The 27,834-nt window shown below is 37.2% G+C and overlaps 4 protein-coding genes across 6 annotated transcripts; 3 read left to right on the plus strand and 1 right to left on the minus strand.

Annotated features, from left to right (window-relative positions):
* Positions 1 to 3,064: 3,064 nt before the first annotated feature.
* LOC137715353 (proton pump-interactor 1-like) lies at positions 3,065 to 9,930 on the plus strand. 3 transcript variants are annotated; one of them, XM_068454647.1, is made up of 8 exons: positions 3,065 to 3,190; positions 3,960 to 4,363; positions 6,762 to 6,950; positions 7,073 to 7,240; positions 7,372 to 7,566; positions 8,568 to 8,666; positions 8,760 to 9,258; positions 9,362 to 9,930. In XM_068454647.1, the coding sequence occupies exons 2-8, from the start codon at positions 3,998 to 4,000 to the stop codon at positions 9,673 to 9,675; spliced, it is 1,830 nt and encodes a 609-aa protein (XP_068310748.1). In that variant the 5' UTR covers positions 3,065 to 3,190; positions 3,960 to 3,997; the 3' UTR covers positions 9,676 to 9,930. The 3 variants fall into 3 exon arrangements, with proteins under 3 accessions (XP_068310748.1, XP_068310747.1, XP_068310749.1); XM_068454646.1 differs by lacking the exon at positions 3,065 to 3,190 and adding an exon at positions 3,197 to 3,338; XM_068454648.1 differs by lacking the exon at positions 3,065 to 3,190 and adding an exon at positions 3,197 to 3,338 and having other exon boundaries at positions 3,969 to 4,363.
* Positions 9,931 to 12,353: 2,423 nt separating this feature from the next.
* On the plus strand, positions 12,354 to 14,573 carry LOC137714546 (receptor-like protein 3). The gene is made up of 2 exons (XM_068453740.1): positions 12,354 to 12,523; positions 13,808 to 14,573. The coding sequence occupies exons 1-2, from the start codon at positions 12,354 to 12,356 to the stop codon at positions 14,571 to 14,573; spliced, it is 936 nt and encodes a 311-aa protein (XP_068309841.1).
* Positions 14,574 to 14,579: 6 nt separating this feature from the next.
* On the plus strand, positions 14,580 to 15,542 carry LOC137714547 (receptor-like protein 2). The gene has a single exon (XM_068453741.1). It carries the CDS (start codon positions 14,580 to 14,582, stop codon positions 15,540 to 15,542), a length of 963 nt encoding a protein of 320 aa, XP_068309842.1.
* A 7,785-nt stretch (positions 15,543 to 23,327) lies between these two features.
* On the minus strand, positions 23,328 to 27,425 carry LOC137714548 (uncharacterized). Its single transcript, XM_068453742.1, has one exon. The coding sequence runs from the start codon at positions 27,423 to 27,425 to the stop codon at positions 23,328 to 23,330; it is 4,098 nt and encodes a 1,365-aa protein (XP_068309843.1).
* Positions 27,426 to 27,834: the final 409 nt, after the last annotated feature.

Below are 27,834 nucleotides of genomic sequence, written 5' to 3' on the forward strand. Positions count from 1 at the left end.
AAATTGGACAAATGAATATACCAACGTGCTCTACACAACCTCAGGAACACACCCAAATTTTTAGAAAAATTTTTCACCGCCGCACGCGCCGGCCAAGCGCAGGCACATGCCTGGCACGCTGACGGCGTCAACTGACGCCGTAGGGAATATTTCGTTAGTTCTAATGGATTCCGTTAACGGCGTCAGGAATATTCCGTCTCCTTCCCCGGCGAACCTCCGGCGCCGTCGCCGGCGCCGGAAAACTGGAAAATTTTCTAACTTCGATATCTCATTCATTTTTCACCCAAACATGACAAAATTACTACCAAAATGAAGCTTAGACATAGGAGAACACAATTATACCACTTTTAAGGGTTAAAAACCACGAGATCTCACTTGTCCACACAAACCAACTCCGGCCAACTTCGAATACAGTGATCCCGACGTCCAATTCCTTCAAACGAACTACTCCGAGACTCCTTGGGACTCCACCAAGCTACCTACGAGCTTCAAATTTCCTAAAACGTGAGAAATTACGTTTGCATGAATAGTACCCCAAATCGGGCTTCGTGGAATCGACGTGAAAACGATGGTTTTCTTACCTGAAAATGGTATAGCTGCACTCCTCCCAGCCTCACGAGCTCGAATATGGGTTTAGTTCCTTCGATCTGCTAGTGTTTAGTGTGCTTGTGTGTGTGTCCGTACGTTTTCGAAGGAAGAGGAAGGGAAAGGGAACTCGGGATAGTAGCAGGAAACAGAGGAAAGGTGGTGGAGTGTGGCCTACAACATGCCAACAAAACTAAAAAAAAAACCACCAATAAACGTAAAGAAAACGAACTAGGGGCAAAAATGTCTTTTCACACGTACGTTAAAACGTTTTTGGGACGGGCTGTCACATTTAACATTAGAGATACAAGTTGGATTGGAAATTCCGACTCCAATTCAAAATTTCCAACTTTTTTTTTTTTTTTGGTTAAAAGGTAATATTATTACCAAGAAGAGAAAATCACAGAAACATTAAACACAAAGGGGTCCAAAACCACAATAATTACAAAGAACAAACATGGACCTCCAAAAACAAAAAGCAAACAAGCCCAACTCTACATTGGAGCCCAGCATACAAAACCACAAACAACAAAACACAACCCTAAGTTTCTAAAGCTAGAAGGAAGCTTAGAAGCCAATCTCCATCACCATCCAGAAAACCAAAGTTGAAGAAGAAGAAGGCCGCACCATCCTCCACGAACCACCAAAACGTATGCCACCCAGAAACAAAGGAAGCCCGCAGGAAGAAATATTCGACAAGCGACATCACCAACATGCAAATTTGATAAACGTGTTCAATTTTTAGTTTTGCAAAGTTTGATCTTCAACTTAATTTTATTCACGAATTAGTGAGAATATGTATGATTTTCTTTGATATATTACATGAACACTCTGCTGAAAGAATAACAATAGTTGTTACTGAACACTAATCACAGGTGGACATGTGTCCAAATAATTGAAATTGAAAACTATGATCGGACACGTCCATCTGTGATTGGAAATTTAGCAACAATAATTGCTGTTCTTTCAACAGTGGTTGCGAAGTAGTGTTCCAATCTACATTGTGTCAAATGTGTATTGACTAAATTTTACTTATATACAACTTGCAAACGACCGTAAATTTATTTATTTTTGGTTGTTAAGTCCACTCAACAAAAGATAAAAATTGAATAAAACCTAATGCAAATTAGTCCCTAAAAAAGCAATAAATCCACAAATACCATAAATAGTGAATCATCATCAAGAATCAAGATTCTAAACCAACCATTATAGTTTGACTTTTAACACTACACGTGTACAAAAGTACCCTTTTTGTAGACCATTCAAGATGGCTACTTTCGTACTTTCATCATTCCATGATGTCATCCGCATCCATGTCTAATCTGATTTTTCTATGCGCGTCCCTGTGACGCGCTGACAAACGTGGCCTAGCCAAGCTCGTGCGAAGGACACGTGTATGAACTTACCATCGATGACGTCAAGTCCCCTTCCAAAGCCGCGTCGTTTCGGGAGCTCTAACGCGCTTTATTGGTACTTCCGTAATTTCGAATTTTTTATTAAACGAATTTTAACGAAAAAGATGTTATACTGTTTACTTTAATAAAAAATTACATTTTTATCCTAAAAAGTCAAACCTGATACTATTTATTTTATTCTTTATTTTTTTTTATCGTTAAAACTCAAAATTTTCAAATCTTTTTCACTAATTTTTTTTTTTCCCTTCTTTGGTTTATTAATTAATAAGATAGATGTTGAAGTATATTATGGCATAAATTCTATACATAAAAAAGGATACATTGACTCCGGCTCTATTAAAAAAAAAAAAAATTAATGAAAAAGTTTTGAAAACTTTGAATTTTAATGATAAGGACAAAATAAAGGATAAAGTAAATAGTATGGGATTAACTTTTTAGTGTAAAAATATAATTTTTCGTTAAAATAAACATTACCGATGACTTTTCGTTAAAACCCTTTCAAAAAAATTTATTTTGATATTCTTCCTCGTCCTTAGGCTACGTCTGGTATGCAAGAAAGAGAACTTAGAAATGAAAAAGTGTTGACTTTCCCATGTTTAGTAAGTCCATAATTGAGAAATAATTTCCTGGATCGTGAGAAAAAAAGGAGTGGGGAGTGAATTCCTCCTCCCTCTTGGTATGCACTTTTCTCATCCATGAGAAACTAAAAAAATACGGGCCCAATTTTTATTTTTTTATAATTAAAGGTATGTTAGGATTACATATAGACGAGATTTTGAAAAAATAAAAAAATAAAATTTAGTTGTGTGAAATTACATTTCTACTATATATTTCTTATTCATGTTCTGTTTTAATTAAAGGATTAAAATTGATAATTTCATAACTAATAATTTCATATGATTTTGATTGATAACAAGTACTTTATTAATTAGTAAAGATTTGTTGGGGGTGAGACGGGGAAAACGCTTATCTATTAAGTCCAACAATTACTGGATGCAGAAGTAAAAACAAAAGAAACCCCAAATGCTGTTGCCTTACCAGAAACGTTTCTCTACAAATAAACACCGCCTTCTCCTAGTAATTCTCCTTTTCACCTCTCTCTCTCTGTCTCTCTCTCTCTCGGAAATAGGATTCAGAAAGAGAGAGAAATTGGAGGAGGGAAGGAAGGAAGAAGGGGAAATAATAAAAGGGTAAGGAGGAGATCTCAGATCTCTTGACCATTTTCCTTTTTTTCCGTTTTCTGGGTTTTCCTATGCTTGGATTTGGGGCCCTTTTTCTTTTACCAAAAGGATATTCCTTGTCTCTCTCTTTTACTGCTTCCGTTTGTTTCTGTTCCTGGTAAGAATCTCCCCTTTTTTTTTTCAATTTTTTGTTTCTGGGTAAATTTTGGTTAATGGGTTCGATCCGATTGGTCTCGATTGTTCTTGTCAAAGAATTGTATTTGGATCGTGTATGTTGGGTTGATTTGATTGGATTTTGTTGCTTGTTCGATGTAAAGTCCCAATCTTTTTTGCATGAATTGATTCCGTAATTCGATGCGATTTTCTTTGAAGTCGTTAATTGTATACGTCTAATGGCTATATTCATCTTGTGATTTTGATTGTCGGATAATTTTGTATCGTTAATTTTATGATATGGGTTTATCTTCTTTTGGTGTTTGAATGATCTGTGAAGCGTTTAGATGCCCATGCACTGCATATTTCAGCTGGGTTTCGATCCAATTTTTTAAGATTTGTTTCTTTTGACGATCTGAATTCAAGGGTGTGTTTTTAAATCTGTAATTTTTCAGATTTTATTTTGTGATCAGTTAGGTATTCCTATGATTGACTGAAATGTGATTTCTTGAAGAATGTGTTGGTTAACCCTGTGATTTAACTTGAAACCTGGTAAAAAGAATCTAGTTTTGGATTTGCTGTCGTTATTTTCGTGATGTAACATGCTATTTGCCTTCTACATCAGGAATTTCAGTTTTGTAAGGCTCTTCTTTGGTTGAAAGCATGGGTGTTGAAGTTGTGGGATTTGAGGCGATTCAAGGACCAGTGGGGGATGTCACCGAAGGAGGGAATTCTGCCATGGAAAATGGAAAATTGGATCAAGGTCCGGGCGGTAATGAGCCCATACAGTTTGGATCTCATGGTGATGAATCAGACAAAAAGGAAGTGAATGAGGTTTCGGTTTCAAACTTCCCAAAGGATGCAGTTGATGAGTGGCCTGCCCCCAAGCAGATCCATTATTTCTATTTTGTCAGGCACCGAACAATTGACGATCCAAAAATAAAAGCCAGGATTGATCATGCTTCTAAAGAGGTGAATGAGAGGAATAAAGCCCGTCAAGACATCATTGAAGAACTAAGAGCAAAAAGGGTTAGTCAAATCTTCTGACCTTATTAGTGATTCTCATTTGTTTGAGCGTTGCTGTAAACATAACGTAATTGTTTATCTGTTTGTTTAGATTGTTGATTCCTTGTTGTAGCGATTGTTTATGATATATGACAATATAATAGATGCTAATAGACATCCACGATTGCCTAAGTTATCATTTTGCAAGAACTAGAATGGACCCTCTTTTGTGTGGCCAACTGGAGAAATTAGGCTGCGACGTCCTGTTGGAGACAATGTGGTTTGGGCGGGGGATGGGTATAGCTCTCATGTTTATTTCAAGGTTATTAATTATGTTAGTTGGTGTCTTAGTGGGAACTGATCCCCCATCCTCCCCCCAAAACCAGTTCTACCGGTACGTGCAAGATGTTATTTCCAGTTGGTTTGTATTATATGATGATAGAAAAAGAAAATTACATTTTGATTTTAAAGAAGTATATGAAAGTTCTACATGTGAAAATATCTTATAGATTCAAGGGGGTCGTACTTGTTTAATGTTGTGCTATTAAAATTCTGCTCTATCTATTTTTTAAAAGTATCTAATTAGTATCTTTCTGAATGCAAATTGGAAATTTGTGGATCAATGTACTTTTGTTTATTTTCGATTTTAGAAAAATGACTGATTTGACTATGTTATTGGCTGATGTGATATAAAATAGAACACAAATTAAACCCTATATATTATGCAATTGTAGTATGAGTAAGTAGGAACCGTTCTAGGCTGGGGATTAGTTAGGGATGCTAATCAACACAAATTAAACTTAAAAACTGAAAACTAGATTCAAACAACTCAAAACAAGCTAAATTGACTCAAATAACACAAAACTAAGTTAAATTGACTCAAAACAAGAACTAGAAAGAAGTTTGAACGAAAATTAAACTAAAAAGACACAATATACTAAATGGGGGTTGTTTTGACGAATTTTAACTAAAACTAAGTAATTGCAGAAACAAACTAAAGTTGATACGAATTTGGATGAATTAAAGGGTGAAAGGCTAGCTAGAGGATTCTTCTCCACACATGACACATGTGCATACAAATCGATTTCCAATTATTATTCCAATAAACCATGAATGACAATGCCCCAAGTTAACCGTGAACTGCACTAATTAACTCTCAGATTTTCCTAATTTCATTGAATTGGACTCAGCGAAGCAATCAAATTATTCTTATCAAGTTCCCTATATGAATTGCATGATAGAGATACATATGAAAGATCATTAAGTTCTATGAAAATTATAAGCATTGACAAGACATTCGTAACTATGAACTGCATGATACTCCTGCCATGGATTTACTTAATACAATCATGACTAGTGACTTTTACTACTTATAAATATAAGTTCATAATGATTTGGTGAAATTCCCTTATATTTTAGCATCAAATTCATGCATGCAAACTAAGTATGCATCCTTAATCAACATACAAGAATAAGTTATCAATCCAACAGATAATTAAATCGCATTCATATTTTACGAAACAATAATTGGATGAAATCAATTCATATCACATATATGTTCATGGCTTTGAATTCACCTCTAGCTAAAACGAGTTTAGTTCCTCATGTTCACACTTAAACAAAGATAACTTAAATTAAACATTGAAAACAAAAGATAGAATACACCTAGGAACGTTCCAGCAATCCAAGCTTGAATGGTAGGGCACGGCTCCAAGGGTCTCCTCTCCTTTCTCCTTGCAAGGCTGCGGCACTTAGAGAGATTTCTGTGTGTGATGGATGTGTGGTGCGAATGGTGGTGAAAGATGGATGATGTATGATTGCTGTGGCACAATGTATTTATAGGGCGAAGGGAAGGCTTGGCATAATTTGTAAAGGAGAAGGATAGCACAATCCTAGGAGAAAAGGGAATAGAATACACGGCAGATTTCTAGGCTTCTAGAAAATGGTGGTGCGGCAGAGATTTAGGACTGAGGATAGCGCTTCTAGAACCTGATATTTAGGTGATTTAATGTGAAAGGGAGTTCCCTTTGCAGCTGGAATTAAGGTAGGAAAAGATTAGGATAAGATAAGATAAGATAAGGTTGGATAAGGTTTGGATAATGTTCCTTCCTTTTAGCTGATTTCTTATCTTCAATGTCTTGAATTATGTCTTCCAGATTTAAGCACATTCCTAGCCTCTTTTGATCTTCAAAAACGTCCATCCACCTTACTCCATGCATGTGGTATCCATTCCAAGCCCAAAACTGCCTAAAATGCTCCAAATTGCCTTTTCTTGCCAACTTTGCCATTTGGACCTACAAACACACGGAAATAGCTTAAATCACTATAATAAATAGAAACTAACTGAGTAAATGCAAGGAAATAAACTAACAAAGTCGCATAAATATGCTCCTATCATTGGCTCCTCTTTTTATTTGTGCAGATTGAAAGATCAGAATTGATTGAGAAGATTAAGGCTCTGAGGAGTGACAACAGGCAAATTAGGTCAATTGTGGATGAGAAGTTTAAGGATTTACAGCCTCTGCGACAGGCTCTTGGAGAGCTGCGCAGTGCAGACACTGCTAGTCGCAATGGTGGTTTATGTTCATCCGAGGAAGAGCTTAACAGTCGCGTATGTTTCTTTTCCAAACTTTGTGCATGTCCAAATTCATCAGTTTTTTTTTTTTTTTTACTATCTTTTCCTACTCCTATGACCTCTTGGTTTTTTCACTCATTACATATTGTTGGAAACAGATCCAAGGGTTGCAGTATTATATACAGCATGAGAGCATTCCGTTGTCCGAGGAAAAGAAAATACTTAAAGAGATGAAAGCTCTTGAGAACACAAGGGGACAAGTTATTGCACGTGAGGCTGAGCTGGCTAAACTGCTTCCTAAAGAGGCCCTCAAGGACCAAGTTAAAGTAAGGGGATTCTGTTTTTACTTGTATCTTTTTGGGTCTTTTATGCCTCATTGAATTCCTGAAATTTTGTGTTGCAGATTTGCATCATTTTCTAATGTGTACTAATCATTTGCTAAATCTTGTTAATGTAGCTTATGGATGGTGACTTAAAGGAAGTAAAAAAGGAGCAAGATGGTGTTAGGTCCAAAATTAAGCACCTTGATGATGCAGTGAAGGTGATTGACAAGGCAATTGCATCATTGCAGGAAGAGCTGAACATTGCAACTGAGAAGAGGGATAAAGCATTTGAAAATATTCGTCAACTTAGGTTACAGATTGATCAGGCGGTAAGTCTTGATTGTTTTGGCAACATTTTCAGTTCTCTTTCTCTCTCTCTATCTCTTCACAACACCACCCACCACCCCCCCCACCCCCCTTCCCTTTTCCCTCCCTCCTCTTTTTTTATGCTTCTGTATCAATTATCTAATTTGGGGTTCTCAAAATCTCAAAGTGTTGACTGTGATTTTAATTCCATCAATTTAGCAAGCCAGGGATCCTTGTGTTTTCACTGTAAATATGTGGGCATATTTGTACTAGATGATTTATTGGGTTGAATCTGCTCTGCAAAAATTTATTTTCGGAATAGCTGTAGGTGCTGTTGTATCTGACTTTTAACAATCAGGATGAAACCGTATCTCTTTCTTGAGATGCAATTTAAATAACCAAACATTGTCAGTCTGTTATGCTGAAAGATGAAATTTTTAGCAGGGAAAACAGTATATTTGGTGAAGGGTTCAGTATATACAAGTAGTTGTAACTAGAATTACTTTAGCATTCTGTTTATTTTTTCATTTGGACATTGTTTATTGTTTCTTATAATAAGTGTTCTCTTTGTTCATTAACTTTCGGCAACACTTTTCCATCAGTCCTTTTCCTTTCCTATTCCTTTTTAAAAATCTAGTGATCTTAAAAAGATGAAAAGGCACATTTAGAAGAATTATATTGGAAACAAGGTGTGTGAAATTTAGTTCAGTTCTAATTTTTTTGCTTTATTAGAGTTGAGTAATTTCGATTGGTATGTAGCCTCTTATTTAGACCATTTTGCAATATGAAACTGTAAATCGTGCAAATAGGTGTGTGTGTGTGTATATATACATATTTTTTTTTGTTGGGGGGTGTTTTGGAGGGAAGGGGGGGGGGGGGTGGTGATTGGGGGTTGGAGTCGTCTAATTATTGTAACGAGCCCTCAAGATTAACAGTTATCCTTCTGACATGAAGGGGTGCATGTAATGGTTGTATTGTATGTGTGATATTATCACCCTTTTTTTTACATTGTTCTGATTTTCAGAATGCTGGCTTTTACCATAGCCGTGGGGTCATGACAAAAGCAAGAAATCTTGCTGCTAAGAACGATGTTAAAGCACTTGAAGCACTTTCACATGAAGAGGTTTGTTATATGACTTTACATTGTTTATAACAAGTTAACTCCTCCATATAAAGTATAAAAACTGCATTCTAAATATTGGTATTTTTTCTTTAGGTCGAGAAATTTATGTCCCTCTGGAACAGTAACAAGGATTTTAGGGATGATTATGAGAAAAAAATTTTGCTATCTCTCGACAGCCGGAACATGAGTAGGGATGGACGTATAAGAAACCCAGATGAGAAGCCGTTGGTGGTTGTGGAAGCACCTGTAGTAGAGACAGCACCAAAAGCTAATGCAAAACAAGTTAAGGAAGATACCAGATCTGCTCCATCAGATACTTTGCCTGTGCGGAAGGTTCAGAAAGAAGCCAAAAATAAAGCAACTGCTCCAAAATCTACTTCAGAGGATATTGACGTGGCAGACGAGGAAATATTTGTTTCTGAAAAGGAAACTCTAAAAGAAAATAAAATTGATCCTGCCAAGTTGAAGGAGATGAAAAGAGTAGAGGAGATTGAAAAAAATAAGCTGGCCTTGGAGAGGAAGAAGAAGAAGGCAGAGAAAGATGCAGCTAAAGCAGCTATTAGAGCTCAGAAGGAAGCCGAGAAGAAGCTGAAGGAAATTATCCATCTATTTATTTATTTTTTGTAGTAGTAGTTTGCTCTATTTAATCATGTTGGAATTAGAAACTGACAGGAGTTACCAATTTGACTTGCTTCAGGAGCGTGAAAAGAAGGCAAAGAAGAAGTCATCATCTGCACCCGAGAGCAATCCTGAGGAACCGATAGAACCTGTTGCCGAGGTTGCAGAACCCGAAAAGGTAATTGAAAAGGTTGAAGCTCCTGTCCCGGCAAAGGCGAAGGTGCAAAAGGATAACAGTCTGAGGAACAGAGGTCGAGCAAGAGGTTCAGACGCACTACCAAAAGCCATCATGAAGAGGAAGAAGTCGAGTACTAATTATTGGCTATGGGTTGCTCCTGCTGCTTTGTTAGTTGTGTTGTTTCTAGCACTTGGTTACTACTATCTTCTTTGAGGAAGGTAAGCTGGAACATCCGGAGGTAGAGAAGAGTCGAGAACTACAATTTTCTGTTCTTTACATCCTTTTTTGGGGTGGACGCAAAACTCATAATGTTGGTGGTAGACAAAACTATCTTTCAATGGAGAAGAAGAAGCGCACATTTGCTTTTCTTTGTCATTTCAAAATTTGAACTTTGCCCCCTTTCTGATGGATGTTATCTTATTAGAGAATATCTTGGTTCTGTTATATTTCAAGCAATCCGATTCCTGAGTTTGAATGTCATCTACAATCCTTTGGGACAGTTGGATAACCATCTCGTTTAGCGGAGTGATTGATTTTTACACTCCCCGTTTACCTCTTGCATTCTTCTGTTTTGAACCCTGATGGAAAATCATTTTTGTTTAATAACTGTTGCTGTTTTGCGACTTACTACTACGGTCTGGTGGTATTCCTCTACTTGAAAGTGAGAGGTTTTAGATTCAAATTTTATGGCTGGCTAATTCGATACTAAATTAGGCTGCTTATTGTGTGAGGAGTTTCATTTGGTGGCAGTGAGCGACGTAGAGGTGTTGATCTGGGATAGTGTATGGGACTTGGGACACGACAAAATCAGCGTGGACGGAGCTATACGTCGAGGTGGAGTGATACGTTTAAAAGTGACAAGGTCCTTTTCACTCTGGAAAATCTCTTTTGGACGCGTTCAAGGGTTTGGAAATCTTGTTTGACGCATTCAAGGGTTTGAAATTCTTTCTTTTACGCATTCAAGGGTTTGGAAAATGTACACCACATGGTTTGTTTTATTTTCAGATTGGTAGTTTGCGTGCGGTTTCTTTCATGCCCTGCAAATTCTCTTCAAACGTGCAGTGTGGGTTTGGATAATTCGAAGCTAAAAAAAATAAAATAATAATCACCACAAAAAAACCAAACAATAATAAAAAAAACCATACGCACCATCGGTTGCTCCTATATGTATAAGAGTCTTTAAGAAGAGAGTTCACACCATATCGAACTTTAATAATTCTAAGCATTTATTTTTCAACTTGCACCTCATATATCATATTTGCAAAATACGAGTCAAATTGAAAATATGAGGCATCTAATTGAGTTTAAAGAAATTGTGAACACCATGTTCTAAGAAACACTGAAATTTTATCGTAATAAACAAATGATTTCAGATTGAATTGAATTTTTATAAGAATGATCTACAAATCGAGACTTACGAAATATATAGTTCTAATCATTAAAGTTTGGTGTGAAATAATTCCCATAACTAATCCCATTAAAGCAAAATAGAAATTCCTTTGCGTAATGAATATAGATATATATACATATCCAGGTATGTATAGATATCTAGACCTATTGTTGATGTTTAAGCTTTGCAGCTGCCTTCCGATTAAAGTTTATTGTTTTCCTTTGTAATTCAAAGTTGTTGCTCTTAGTTTGTAATGTAGGGCTCAGATTAAATCAAAGCTAATAGGCTAGATGTGTGCCTCATGGTAGAACAACTCACTTATAGGTGAGCATGTGATGAGCACGTGAGAATGTGTGTGAGGTGGGTGTGAGTGCACCTTCAAACGGCTATATCTCTCTCCCCACTCTATGTTTGTAGCTTCATCAATTCAGTCATAGCTGAATAGAATCAGAGAAAAGGAAAATATCTCTTCATCTTCTTTGCACCTTCATTTCTTCATGCTTTCTTAGAAGAAATCAAAAAAATCTTATTGATTTCTTTTGATTTGTGCTATGCTTCTTCATAAAAAGCTACATATCCATATAAAAACTCACTCTTTCACCTATCACTGTAAGCAATATCTAAATGTACGTCGAGGTGGAGTAATCCGTTTAAAAATAACAAGGTCCTTTTCACTCTTGGAAAATCTCTCTTTGACGCATTCAAGGGTTTGGAAAATGTACACTAACTGGTTTGTTTTTCTCAGATTGGCAGTTTGCATGCGGTTTCTTTCATGGCCTGCAAATTCTCTTCAAACGTACATTGGGGTTTGGATAATTCGAAGCTTAAAAAATAAAATAATAATCACCACAAAAAAAACCAAATAATAAAAAAAAAAAAACCATACACAGCTGCTTACCATCGGTTGCTCCTATATGCATAAGAGTCTTTAAGAAAAGAGCTCACATCATATCGAACTTTCATGCTTCTAATCATTTATTTTTTAACTTGCACCTCATAGATCATCTTTATAAAATATGAGCTAAATTGAAAATATATGAGGCATCTAATTGAGTTCAAAGAAATTACGAACACCATGTTATAAGAAACACTGAAATTTCATTGTAATAATTTAATAAGCAAATGATTTCAGATTGAACTTAATTTTTATATGAATGATCTACAAATCAAGACTTTTGAAACAAACAGTTCTAATCGTTACAGTTTGATATGAAATAAGTCCCACAACTAATCCCATTAAATATATATATATATATATATATATATAGACACACACACATATACATATCCAGATATATATAGATATCTAGACTTATCACTGTAAGCAATATCTAAGCTCGTTTGAAATTTTGTGAACATAATAAATTGATATTGAAATTGGTATTGAAATGGGGCCAACATAGTAAATTGGTGTTGAAATTTTGTGAATCCCATTGCCCAGGGACGGGTGAAGCACACTTTTTTCTATCAAATCAAACACAGTCGGCCTTGTCCAGGGGCCATGGCTGCCACAAGTTTCGTTACAGCGTCTGTTGTCCAAAGAGTAGAAGTGGCTTTCGCTCTCTTCCATCTTCATCCTCTGATAAGCAACAAGCTCTGTTACCACCAGACCCTTATCACCTCTCCTCTCACTCCTCGCTCGAGTTCTTCAGTTGCCAACATCGCTGTTGGGTATTTGATTACTGAGCATAAACAATAATCAATTACCCAATATATCCCGCTTTCGACCGAAAAAAGATTACTGGGCATAAACAATGTTTGTTTCCCTCTCCATTCTCCAATTTCTAGTAATTTTGACTACCTATTTGGCTAAATCTATTATAGCAACCAAATAGATGATTCTTAATTCTTTTATTGGATTCGTTTGGATGACGAAAATATCTCATATTTTATTTAGATAATATTTACATAGTGATTTATACATTAATAATTATGATCATAAGCATTAAATTCTGTAAATCGGTCACGTAATGAATTAAGGAGTCAAATTAATTTCGTATTCAAAAGGGGTCGATAAAATATTTCAAATGGACCGCAATTTGCACAAATTTAACTTAAAACGTATCACTTATAAATAAAATGAATATCAATACTAGTGACAAAACATCTTTATGGTCTTTATTTTCATGCGCGGGCCCATCTTACAAGTCATGACCAATTGAGTCTTGCATAGCTACCTTTAGTTGCTCCCATATATATAGACTAGCCTTCATGCACGCGCTCACGCACATGCAAAAGACATTTTTTGAATAACGGCGTGTTACTTGCGACTTATACGTTTTAAATGTATTTATATGCGTAAATTGACAAAAGGATGCCTTTGAAATTTTTTGTTTTAGGATCATTTTTGTCCAATTATTTTTGTTGAAACATGGTGACACCAAATCACTATTCACCATTTCCATTCTTTTTATATATAGAAGTGTAGGCTTGCTACTGTAAGCAATATCTCAGGTAAAAAATGTCTCTTGGCTTCCTCCTCATCTTCTTATTCTCTTCCATTTTATCAACAACAAATATTCATGCATGCAACCAAGCTGATCACATCTCTCTCCAGGCCTTCGCCCGCACTCTATCTTCTCATCTCATAAATTAGAGTAGTCTAGTTGATTGTTGTCGTTGGAACGGCATCACTTGTAATCAGGAGGGTCGGGTTATACATTTGCTCTTACCCTCCAAAAGGCTCAAAGGAGGTATGTTTGTCTCGTCACTTCAAAATCTCACACATCTCACTGACTTGAACCTTTCCCACAATTCACTTCATGGTGCACTTGAAACTAAATTCTTCTCCTCCTTGAATTGCCTCGAAATGCTTGACTTGAGCTATAACCTTTTTTCTGGAGAGATACCATTTTCTATACCACCCAAAAGTATTCGAACAATAGATTTGTCAAGCAATTCCTTTCATGGCGCAATTCCATCTTCTGTCTTCTAACAAGCTTGGAATTTGACTAGTTTCAATGTCAGCAACAACACCTTCTTTGGACCTATCCCATCATCTATTTGTCTCCGATCGTCTCCTTCCATAAGAGTGTTGGATTTTTCCTCCAATGAATTTAGTGGCAACATTTTTCGTGGGTTCGGTGGGTGCTCAAAATTGCAAATCCTTCGTGCCGGTCATAATAGTTTGTCAGGATCACTTCCAGAAGATATCTACAACGCTACCAAACTTGAGGAACTTGCATTACCTCTCAATTCACTAAATGGAGCCATTAGTGAAAGAATTGCCAACCTCACCCACCTCACATTCCTTGACCTCTTCATTAATAATTTGAGTGGTGTGATCCCTCTCAATTTTGGGAAGCTCTCCAAGTTGAAATTCATGAATCTTGATTTCAACAGCTTAAGAGGTAATTTGCCCCCATCTTTGATGAATTGCACAAACCTTGTAGAACTACATTTGGGATCCAACTACTTGGAAGGAGATCTCACCAAGCTTAATTTCTCCAAAATCAGCCACCTTAGCAAACTTGACCTATGTGATAATAACTTCACTGGTATCTTGCCAAGAAGTCTTTACTCATGCAGGTCCCTAAAAGCAATTCGGTTGAGTGTAAATCCTTATCTAAAAGGACAAGTACATCCTGAGATTCTTTCATTGAAATCCTTGTCATTCCTCTCACTTTCTAGGGTATGGTTGACAAATATCACAGGGGCAATGAAGATACTAATGCGTTGCCAAAGTCTTCAGACACTCCTCATTTCTAGTTCATTCGACTAGGAGACAATGCTAACTGATGATGACATGGTTGATATTCATGGATTTCTGAATCTTCGTGTCTTGAGTTTGGCTAGATGTGGGCTTACTGGTCAGATACCTGGATGGTTATCAAACCTACAGAATCTAGAGATCTTGCAACTGAGCAGAAATCAAATCACTGGTTCAATTCCAAGTTGGTTGTGGACTCTTCCAAATCTCTTTTATGTGGATCTATCCTCCAACCAAATTTCAGGTGAATTCCCAAAACAACTTTGTGGATTACCAATGTTAATGACGAATGCATCTCGAGTTGACGATTATGAATTAGAGCTTTCCATTTGGAGCTTCTTAGGGGGAACTACAATTTTTATGCCACGTAGAATGTCTAACTTTCCTGGAATGATAGACCTAGGGTCTAATAACATTAGTGGTAGTATACCTATTGAGATTGGCCAATTAGAGCTTCTTCGTGAGTTGCATCTTGACAACAACAACTTCTTGGGCGACATTCCCGACCAAATATCTGACTTGAAATATTTAGAGATTCTTAACCTATCCTTGAATCAATTGTCTGGAAAAATCCCATGGTCAATTACGAGCCTTAATTTCTTGAAAAGTTTAAATGTCTCGTACAATAATCTTCAAGGACAAATACCGACGGGCACGCAGATCCAGAGCTTCGATGCTTCTGCATTTAAGGGGAACCCTAAACTTTATGGTGCTCCATTTCCAAATGTGTGCAGAGAAATTGATGTGGATAATAAGAAAAAAGTCAACCAAGATGCAGAAAATGAACACAATGAGCTTCTTTGGTTCTACAGTTTTGCAGCTCTAGGTTTCATTGTAGGATTTTGGGGAGTTTGTGGTTCTTTAGTTCTTAAGAAGACATGGAGGTACACTTATTTTCGGTTCCTTGATAATGTACAAGATTCGCTTTATGTGAAGGTGGCAGCGTGCATGGCCAGGATGGAAAGAAGACTTAGGGACTAGATTCTACTTTTTATTATATATTTTTTGTTTGCAATAAAATTATTTGGATACACAAAATTAACACACTTGGTGAGACACTCTCTAATAGTGGTAAGTCTTACAACTGTATGTGGACCACACCTGTGTTAGAGAGTGTGTTAACATTTTGTGTATTCGAATAATATTACTCTTTCAGTTTTTATTTTTTTTGTTTTCATCACGATGTACAGATTGTTCCAATATATAGTAGTACAATAAAACTATTCGGATACAAAATTAATATACTTGTTGACACACTTTCTAATACATGTAAGCTCTACCATTGTACATGGGTCTCACCGATAATAAAGAGTAAGAAAATATCAGTTTTGTGTGTCCAAATAGTATCAACAATAGTTATATATTCTTTATGTTTTGCCAAGGTATAAGCCGAATATCAAAGTTGATTGGTAGTATTTTTTTTTTTTATCATCTATCGAGAATAAACTTATTATATAATCGTTATCAATGTATTTGATTTCAAACAAATATCCTTAAAACTTCCACTCAGCATGTCAAGTACAATACTAGGCTAAAATTTGTGAACCCGAAAGCCCAACAAAAGGGAGAAGCACACATTTTTCCTATCAAATCACACACACTTGGCCTTGTGCAGGTGCCATGGCTGCCACCAGTTTCGTAGCAGCGATGCTTGTTCGAAGGCAGCTGTGACTTTTGCTTTGTCCCATCCTCTTCCTCTGATAAGCAGCAACCTCTCTTACCACTGGACTCTTATCTATTTTCGTCTCACTCCTCGCTCAAGTTCTTCAAGTACTGTGAACAAATGCCGCTTTTTGGTACTTAATTATTGAGCATAAATCATGTTTCTTTCCCTCTCTTTCATCGAATTTCTTGTAATTTTGACCATCCATTTAAAATGGGGTCGATAACATATTTCTATTGGACTGCAATTTGCACGAATTTAACTTAAAACGTCTCACTTATAGATAAAATAAATATCAATACTAGTGACAAAACAACTTTATAGTCTCCTAATTTTTGGTAAGAAGCATGTTTTAGTCTTGTTGTGTTTAGTTATTTTCATTTGCGGGCCCATCTTACAAGTCATGATCGATTGAGTCTTTGCATTTCAGAATTTATCTTTAAACAGGGGTTTGAATAATTCAAAGCTAAAGGGAAACAAAAAATAATAACTAGAAAACAAAATAATCATCATTCATAGCTACCTTTAGTTGCTCCCATATATAGATGTAGGCTTGCTACTGTAAGCAGTGTCTCAGGTGAAAAATGGCTCTTGGCTTCCTCCTCATCTTCTTATTCTCTTCCATTTTATCAACAATAAATATTCATGCATGCAACCAAGCTGATCACATCTTTCTCCAGGCCTTCGCCCGCACTCTATCTTCTCCTCTTGTAAATTGAAGTAGTCTAGTTGATTGTTGTCGTTGGAACGACATCACTTGTAATTAGGAGGGTCAGGTCATACATTTGCTCTTACCCTCCAAAGAGCTCAAAGGGGTATGTTTGTCTCATCAGTTGAAAATCTCACACATCTTACCCACTTGAACTTTTCCCACAATTCACTTCATGGTGCACTTGAAACTAAATTCTTCTTGTCATCGAATTGCCCCGAAATCCTTGACTTAAGCTATAACCTTTTTTTCTAGAGAGATACCTGTTGGAAATGTACCCTAAAAGCCAATCATATGATGACACTTTACGAACATTTCATATGTTAAACTAATCTAGTTTAATATAAAGGGCAAAAATTATTGTTTAAAGTCGTCTCATATAATGTTATATGCTTAAACGATAAGTCCAAGGAATATGTAATTGGGAGAATGTGATCTAAAGAAGTGAGATTCATGAGACCATTCTCTTTTGTATACATATCCTAAACGTTCCTGATCATATGATTGCCAATTGGGCATTGACAGTCTGTTAGGATTAGTACGTGCTATGTCTTCTCTTAGAGGGAGTGACTGGTCTCAAATCATTGGTGTGACTGACACCAAGACAAGCATGTAGGTGCTCAATGAAGAATGAGTCCACTGAAAGTGATCAACAAGGAGTTCTCATACTCATGTCACATGAAAACTCATGATTGGAATAATGCAAAGTAGTCTTTTGACCTGAGGCGTCATAGTTGTCTTGTGGTTAGGTCATTGATCTTTGACTATGTTAAAGTTACTCCGTCAAAGGGTGTTCATGGCATAGTTGGGGTTAAGCCACTTAGTCATGGAGGCAAGTGAATGCACAACAAGGGATCTCTAACCTTCAAACCATTTGTGGGAGAATACTCTATGATATGATTAAGAATCTCTGGCTAGAGTATGAATGAGATTTACGAAGTCGTTCCAAATCACATTCAAGGTAATCATATAAGTAAAAGAATCACATTGGATGATAGACATGAATAAACTATCAAACCAAACAATGTGGTCAAGAGTATTGTATTAGAGAAAAACCATATTGCATTGTAATCCTAAACTGAATAGGTTCTCCACCTCTTCTGATTAGCTTGGGTAGCCATGATATACTGCTAGGTGTCACTCATGGTTTGTGGAAGCCCTAAAGGTTTATAATCACTAAAGGGAGAATTGAAAGTATGTTTCAATTCACAATCAATTTGAAGAGTTCTAATCGCCCACTGGCTTGTTGAAAGGAACCTAATGAATCGTACACCGTGTAAGGTAGAGATTGAAGAAATAATGGAGATGAGTAAGGATAATTAAATGGTTTAATTATTTATGACTAGGATTAATTAATATGTTAATTAATCAAATGAATAAGTTCGTATTAGATCTCGGGTTAGTTTTGGACCTCAAGGTCCAATGGGATTTGAATGTCAAGTCTAATAACTCAAGTTGAAAACACAAAAGGCTTGAAAGCCCAATAAACCCATCAAGGCCGGTCATAAGAGTGAGGGGTAGTGAACTTGGCTTAATTGCAAGTTTGCCACTCAAATGTGAGGTGGTATAAATGCATCTTTATAGCCATTTCATCATTAGGGTTTTTTAGAGAGAAAAGATGAGAACACAAAGCTCTCTCTTCTCTTAGGAGGCCAGCCACCCTAGAGGAAAATAGCTAGCAATCTTTCTTCCTCTAGGTCACTCATCTCTTCCTCAATGTCTCCTTAGGGTGGAGATTTAAAGGTTCCCTATTTTGGGAACTTGGAGAATCCATTCCCTCATCCATCCAAGAAGTCATGGAGCCAAGAAGCAAAGTTCCTTCATCCACATCCATGGAGTCAAGAAGCAAGGAGACTAAGGAAAGAAGGCCTTCACATGGGTGAATATCTTTTGCCAAGCAAAGAGGTGCTTCAAAGGTATAAAAGTTTCTCAACTCTTTTCTTTAAGATTTGAGTTGAGTCTTGGTTCACCACAATTACTAGGCCTTGAATTTCATGGGTAAAGTTTTGTTTTTGAGTGCATACAAGCATGATTCTGCCTTTTAATTGTTAATTGCATGCATAGATGTTACTCAAATAAACTTGTTTTCACAAATGTTTCCTTCAAAACCGTTTTCTATTTCACCCAAAAGTGTTCGAACAATAGATTTGTCAAGCAACAAAACCTTCTTTGGGCTTATCCCATCATCTATTTGTCTTCGATCGTCTCCTTCCATAAGAGTATTGGATTTTTCATCCACAAAATTTAGTGGCAACATTTTTCATGGGTTCGGTGGGTGTTCAAAACTGCAAATCCTTAGTGCCAGTCACAATAATTTGTTGGGATCACTTCCAAAAGATATCTACAACGCTACCAAACTTGAGGAACTTGCATTACCTCTCAATTCACTAAATGGAGCCATTAGTGAAAGAATTGCCAACCTCACCCACATCACAATCCTTGACCTCTTTTATAATCATTTGAGTGGTGTGGTCCCTCTCGATTTTGGGAAGCTCTCCAAGTTGAAATTCATGAATCTTGATTTCAACAACTTACAAGGTAATTTGCCCCCCATCTTTGATGAATTGACAAACCTTGTAGAACAACATTTAGGATTCAATTACTTAGAAGGAGATCTCACCAAGCCTAGTTTCTCCAAAATCAGCCACCTTACCAAATTTGACCTAGGTGGGAATAACTTCGCTGGTATCTTGCCGACAAACCTTTACTCATGCAGGTCCCTTAAAGCAATTCGGTTGAGTGAAATTTTTTTATCTAAAAGGACAAGTACATCCTGAGATTCTTTCATTGAAATCCTTGTCATCCTCTCACTTTTTGATGTACGGTTGACCAATATAACATGGGCAATGACGATACTAAAGCGTTGCAAAAGTCTTCAGACACTCCTCATTTCTAGTTCATTCGACCAGGAGACAATGCTAACTGATGATGACATGGTTGATTTTCATGGATTTTAGAACCTTCGTGTCTTGAGTTTTGTTGAATGTGGGCTTACTGGTCAGATACCTAGATGGTTATCAAACCTAAAGAATCTAGAGATCTTGTACCTGAGTCATAATCAAATCACAAATTCAATTCCAAGTTGGTTGGGGACTCTTCCAAATCTCTTTTATGTGAATCTATTATCCAACCAAATTTCAAGTGAATTCCCAAAACAAATTTGTAGATTACCAATGTTAATGATGAATGCATCTCAAGTAGATGATTATGAATTCGAGCTTCCCTTCCTGGCCTCCACAAGAGAAAATCCAATTTTTATGCCACGTAGAATATCTAACTTTGCTAGAATGATAAACCTAGGGATCAATAACATTAGTGGTAGTATACCTATTGAGATCGGCCAATCGGAGTTTCTTCGTGAGTTGTATCTTGACGACAACAACTTCTTGGGCAACATTCCCGACCAAATATCTAACCTAAAATATTTAGAGATTTTTAACCTATCCTTGAATCAATTGTCTGGAAAAATCCCCTGGTTAATAATGAGCCTTAATTTCTTGGAAATTTTAAGTGTCTCATACAATAGTCTTCAAGGACAAATACCGACGGGTGAGCTTCAATGGTTTTGCATTTGAGGGGAACCCTAAACTTTGTGGTGCTCCACTTCCAAATGGGTGCAGAGAAATTGATGTGGATAATAAGAAAACGGTCAACCAAGATGCAGACAATGAACACGATGAGCTTCTTTGGTTCTATATTTTTGTAGCCCTAGGTTTCATTGTAGGATTTTGGGGAGTTTGTGGTTCGTTAGTTCTTAAGAAAACATGGAGGTACACTTATTTTCAGTTCCTTGATAATGTACAAGATTCGCTCTATGTGAAGATGGCAGCGTGCATGGCTAGGATGGAAAGAAGGCTTAGGGACTAGATTCTACTTTTTATTGTATATTTTTTATTTGCAATAAAATTATTTGGATATGCAAAATTAACACACTTGGTGAGACACTCTCTAATAGAGGTAAGTCTTACAACTTTATGTGGACCACACCTATGTTAGAGAGTGTGTTCACAAATGTGTTAATTTTGTGTATCCGAATAGTATGACTCTTTCAATTCTTTTTTCTTTTGTTTTCATCACGATGTAAGGATTATTCCAATGTACAGTAGTACAATAAAACTATTCGGATACAAAATTAACATACTTGTTGACACACTTTCTAATAATGAACATGTAAGCTCTACCATTGTACATGGGTCTCACCTATATTAAAGAGTGTAAGAAAAAATCAGTTTTGTGTGTCCAAATAGTATTGACAATAGTTATATATTCTTTATGTTTTGCCATGGTGTAAGCTAAATATTAAAGCTGATTGGTAGTAATTTTTTTATCATCTATCGAGAATAAACTTATTATATAATCGCTATCAATGTATTTGATTTCAACCAAATATCCTTAAAACTTCCACTCAGCCTGTGCAAGTACAATACTGGCTAAAATTTGTGAACCCCAAAGCCCAACAAAAGCGAGAAGCACACATTTTTCCTATCAAATCACACACACTTGGCCTTGTGCAGGGGGCCATGGCTGCCACCAGTTTTGTAGCAGCGTCGCTTGTTCGAAGGCAGCTGTGGCTTTTGCTCAGTCCCATCCTCTTCCTCTGATAAGCAGCAAGCTCTCTTACCACTAGACCCTTAACAATTTTCATCTCACTCGTCGCTCAAGTTCTTCAGGTACTGCGAACAAATCCCACTTTTGGGTACTTGATTATTGAGTATAAATCATGTTTCTTTCCCTCTCCATTGTTTAATTTCTTGTAATTTTGACTGCCCATTTGGTTGAATTGTGGATTGGATAGGTTGAAATGGCAGACCAGAAAAAAAGTTGGATAAGTTGAATGTGTGATGGGTTAATCATTTTTTGATGTATTAAATGTATAAAACTAGACTTAGTCACAGTGCCAAGAGTTATTTAACTTGGACCCGTTTCTCCATAAAACAAAATCTTGAATGTAAATGTAACTTAAAATAGTACATGTTTCAATTTCAACTTTCTAAGTGTTCGTTTTGTGCACCTATTTTCATACATTTCTCTCATGTATTTTCTCTCTATTTTTAGCACAACAATAAAAACTAAACACTAAAATCAAGATATTATCGAACAAACTCATTTTTAAAATTTTTTTTTTATCCGATGATAAGCTATTTAATATGTGGATTACTCTTCTTGATTCACCATCAGGAATATGCCACTTAGCTCACGCTATAAAGGGGGATGATGATGATTTACTTAAAGGAGTGGCAGACAAAACTGTTAGTGAAGAAGTAAAGTGTTAGATTAGATTTGTTTGATTAGATGTTTGATTAGGAAGTCGATAGGATTCAAAACCACACCGTAGAACAAAGGCAACACTCTTCTCCATCACTATGATAGAGGACCACTTGTGAAGAAGTAAAGCTGTACTCGAGATGGTACTTTGCAACGTGTATTACCTTCCTTATCAAGACCCTATTTTTTGTTTCTTAATTTACCCTTAAGAGAGAATTATGAAGTTCAGATTTTGGGGCGTTTGATCACTTAAAATGAACAGATGAATGTAAGCTCAAACTGCATATACATTTTGCAATGTTACTTGAAGATGAATAGATGTGTCTTTGTAGGCTAAATATATAGTGCCACATAGGATTTCCTTGCCCCAAAAGAGTTGCTAAACTCATTCTTCAAATTTGCGACTTGTATTACTACTACACTCTCTAGATTTAGAAAGTTTCAAACCAAGTCTTCAATGTGTATTTTCTTACCATCCTCATTAATTAATCTAATAAAGAAAAAAAAAAAAAAAAAAGTGGAGCCAACTTGTTTCGTATTATAGTATATAATATATATTAAAATTTGCAGAGTTTGTTGGAGAACAAAATTGTGAAGAGCAAATTTTACTGTTCAAATATTACTCTTCTTGGATGTGACATTAGGTTGGATGAAATGTACGGAAACATGGCGTTAGTAGTGGCACTGGCCACTTACAATAGTTCATGGGGAAATTAGTCAAGCTAAAATGTTATCTACTCTAAGAACAACAAGGTCCCTTTCACTTTGCTTTCACTAGTCGAACTCCGAAAATTTCTCTTTGACGCATTAATGTGCGGTTATGGGTTTTTTTGCCAATTTTCTCAGTTTGCAATGCGATAATATCTTTGTTGTTCCTGCCATGTTCCTTAATTTCTTTGGAGTTGCAGTCCAACAGTGTACCTAATAAATCATCTTTTGGGACTTCACCTGCCTTAATCGCTTCTTGTCATTTGTTTGTGATACCCTAGATAACTCTCTTATTTCTTTGTCAACGCTCTTCATTCTCTTGTTGATCTTGGTTGGTAGAAAACTGCAAAAATTGAAGCACCTTCTTTTTTTTTTTTTGGTACAAGGGAGGGCAAAGCCCGGCAAACAAAACAGAAAAAAATCAGACAAGAACAGCCCTAGGGAGGGCCCTGCCAATAGAGTCAGAAACTAGACAATTGCTAGCAGTGGTAGGAGGAGAAACAAAAACATGAAGGCCAAGAGATAGACCATGACCCAAGTCAGCCATGTGATCAGCTGAGGCATTCATTTCTCTATAGATATGAGTGACTTCACATCTCCAATTTTTTCCGATGGCTTCTTTGCAGTCAATAATGAGGTTGTAGAGCGGGTGCGAATCCAAAATAGGTTTTTGGATCAAAATAACAGCATCCCAGGAATCACATTCAAGGATTACATCCCTGCATCCCTCATCCCAAGCTATAGAAAGGCCCATGAAAACACCCCAAAGCTCAGCTTCCATGATGGTTCCTCTGCCCAAATTAGCAGCAAATCCCTTAATCCAATCCCCTTCAGAATTGCGAATCAAACCTCCAGCACTTATGTGCCTAAATGGGTCCTTACAACTCCCATCTGTATTGATTTTATATCTACCAATTGGCGGGTGGATCCAATGGATTGAGATGATTTGTCTAGGAGGCTTACTAGAAGAGCACTTGTTGGCATTATACCAATCCCTTGCAAATTGAAAAATGAACTTCTGGGGTGAGACAGGCGGTTGTTGACCCTCATTGAAGACAAGATTGTTCCTCCCTTTCCAGCAATACCAGAGAGTTGAAGCAAAGATTAGATTCCAGGGTAACCCATGAATGGTAGAACAATGTGACCTAAGGTTTATGGCCATCCAACTCTGGAAATCAAGAGCAAAGGAATGGGCAACTTCAGAAGGGATTCCAACACCGTTCCAAAAGGAAGGGGAATGCCTACAAGACATGAAAATATGATCCATTGATTCCTCAATATTAGGGCAGATTGGGCAACACGGGTTATTAGTAAATCCTCTTCTAGCTCTCTGCACATTGGTGAGAATTTTCCCATGGCCGATAGTCCAAAGAAAAGTCACTAATTTGGGTGGGAGCTTGAGTTTCCAAATGAAATTCCAATTCCAAGGAATGATATCATCATCGCCAAAGAGAGAGAGATAAGCAGTTTTCACGGAGAAGGTTCCAGATTTAGTGAGGCTCCAAATTACCTTATCATCCCTATGATTCGCAGTTCCAACATGTAAACTGAAAATATGTTCCACAATATCAGGAGGAAGGCATGAATATAACAAGTCTACATTCCAACCATCATCAGTAAGAAAGTCTTCAACAGTCCATTCAAGCATGTCAGCTGAAAGAGGGATGGTAGCAAAATTTTCAAGAACGCCACTCTCAAGCCAGTTGTCTGTCCAAAAATGAATTTGGTTTCCAGTTCCGACTCTCCATCTCATACCATTAGGGAGGATTTGGGCACCAAAGAGGATTCCACGCCAAGTATGAGAACAATTAGTGAACTTAGCAGAGCAAGCACCCACCATGTCGTAGTGTTTGAGATATTTTCCTTTCAAAACTTGAGCCCAAAGGCCCGGGTCTCTTTGCATAAGTTTCCAACCAGTTTTAGCAAGGAGGGCTTGGTTCATAAAATGAGTATCTTTCAAGCCTAAACCACCCATAAATTTAGGCGTGGATACTGTCTCCCACTTAACAAGGTGAACCTTGGAATTATCCTCAGTGTGACGCCATAAGAAATTCCTGTTCAACTTATCAAGTTTATCACATATGGAAACTGGGAGGCGAGTAGATTGCATTGAGTAGATTGGAATAGCTGAGGCAACTGATTGTAGGTAGACAAGCCTACCTGCCATAGAGAGAGTATTGTTCTTCCACGCAGAAAGTCGTCGTTGAACTTTTTCCACAATGTTTCCATACGTCTCTTTATTGACTCTAGAATGCAGTAACGGAACACCCAAGTAGTGTCCTAGATCAGAAGTGAAAGGAGAACCACAGATGTTGGCAATTTCAATAGCCTTACTTCGAGAGATATTAGGAGAGCAGTAAATACAAGATTTATCAAAATTCACCTGTTGACCAGACACGGCACAAAAAATATCAAGACAATCCTTCAGTAATCTGGCTTGAGTTGAGGAGGCTTCCGCAAACAAAATAAGATCATCTGCAAAAAAGAGATGAGAGACAGGAGGCCCATTGCTAGATAGCTTAACTGGCTTCCATTTCTTAGTAGTGATGCAACCATTAATGATATGAGATAGTTTTTCCATGCAAAGCACAAATAAATAGGGAGAAAGAGGATCTCCCTGTCTGATTCCACATTGAGGGGAGAAAGAATCAGTGAGCTCACCATTAACAATGGCTTGGTAATTGACTGTGGTAACGCATTGCATGATGAGTTCCAAAATTTTCCCTCTTAGCCCAATCTCCCATAGAACTTCTCTAATAAAACTCCACTGAAGACGATCATAAGCTTTGGAAAGATCAATTTTCCAAGCAATGAACCCTTTTTTACCTTTGGTGTTTCTGTACTTATGGAGGATTTCTTGAGCAACAATGACATTATCAATAATTTGCCTACCCGGGACGAAGCTCACTTGAGTTGGGCTAACAAGTTTATGGAGAAACGGCCTCAATTTACCCACCAAAATTTTAGAGATGACCTTGTAGAGCGTAGAACACAGACTGATAGGCCTCAACTGTGTCATGCTTGTAGGGTTATCAACCTTAGGAATCAACGAGATGAAGGTGTTATTAATGTTGTCAGGGAGTTGAGCTGTATTGAAACAAACCTTAACCATATCACAAACATCCTTGCCACAGAGATGCCAAAATTTTTGATAGAATCTAGCAGGGATACCATCAGGTCCAGGTGCTTTGAGCCCACCAATAGCAAACATACAAGCTTTAATCTCATCATCGGTGACATCCCCATTTAGAACAAGTAAATCTTCACCAATAAGACACGGGAACATGTGAGGCAGATTCTCCATAGTTGACGTCGTTATGCGAAAGGAGAAGAGATCTTTGAAATAGTTGACAACAATCGACTTTAAATTCTCTTTATCATCTGTCCGCACTCCTTCAGAATTATTGAGGCCTTCAAGTTTATTTTTCCTTCTTCGCACCACCGCAGAGAGATGGAAGAACTTGGTATTTTTATCTCCCTCCCTAAGCCAAGTATTTCTTGATTTTTGAAGCCAAAAGAGTTCTTCTTGCTCAAGGATAGTACTATACTCATTGGTGAGCTGTTTTTCTAAATCAAACAGATACGGCACATGGCAAATGCAAAGAGCCTTTTGGATTCCGCATATACGAGCTAAGAGCCTTCTTTTCTTTTGAAAAATACATCCAAAGACATTGTGATTCCAACTTTGAAGCTCAGAAGAAAGAATGGTAGTTTTGCAACTAGCATCACCTTGAACACTACTCCAAGTATCATTAACAAAGGATTCAAAATCCGGGTGAAGCATCCACATAGCTTGGAATCTGAAAGCTTTCAAATCAGGGTTAGGAATATGCTTGGAATGAAGGCTAATAAGCAAGGGGCAATGATCAGATTTCACTTTGGCAAGATGTCTAACATATGCCTCAGAGAAGAGGTGTCTCCAAGCTATGTTGCAAAGGCCTCTATCAAGTCTTTCCCAGACGATTTCACCATGCTCATTTTTCTTGCTCCAAGTAAATTTAGCACCAATGAACCCAAGGTCCACCAAGCTATTCCTAGAGCTCCAACTACCAAGACCACTATTTTTATTAACAGGCCTACCCCCCTTTTTCTCTGAACTATGAATCAATTCATTGAAATCCCCTGCAATAAGCCAAGGCAAGTTAGAAGCTACAGAAACACCATCAAGATAAGGCCATAAGTGACTCCTCACCCGGGGGCAAGGAGAGGCATACACCACCGTTAGCATCCACTGAATCTGTCCATCCATTACAACAGCTGTGATTGTTTGGGAGGAGCAAGCCACAACAGTCAGTTTCACAACCTCATTATTCCATAAAAGCCAAACACCACCAGAGAAACCATTGGCATCAACAACATAATAATTTGAAAAACCCAAACCTTTTATGACTTCAATTGCCCTCTCCCCACTGATCCTGGGTTCCAAGATAGCAAAAATATTCACTTTGTTCAATCTGACGAGATCTTTAGCAGTAACAGAGAAAGGTTTCCCTCCAGCACCTCTTACATTCCAGACCATAATCATCATAAAATCAATAAGGATAGGGAATACCTGAGTTATGGACCCAATCAAGATGAGGATATTGGCGCCTCTACCAGAATAGAGGTGGCACCCACCACACCAGCTTGAACATCAATCATGGCTTCTTGAAGCCTATCTCTCTCTACAGACACAAAGCCATCATTAACATGTCTTCCATTCTCCAGCAAGTTCCCAACCGACATATCCGTAACATTTTTATCAATATCCGGCGGTTCATGCCCATAAATTTGAGTACTTTTGTCTGCTGCGTCATTGGCAGCTTGATGATCAGCAACATTAAAGTTAAAGCCCCCCAACTCACTTTCTTGAATGTCCATGCCATCAACTTGTACGCCGTTGGAAGAATTTGTGGCAATCTTAGACTTGGCATTGGTTTTCCTCAGAG

This window comes from Pyrus communis, chromosome 14, assembly GCF_963583255.1.
Source record: "Pyrus communis chromosome 14, drPyrComm1.1, whole genome shotgun sequence".
Lineage (NCBI taxonomy): Eukaryota > Viridiplantae > Streptophyta > Magnoliopsida > Rosales > Rosaceae > Pyrus > Pyrus communis.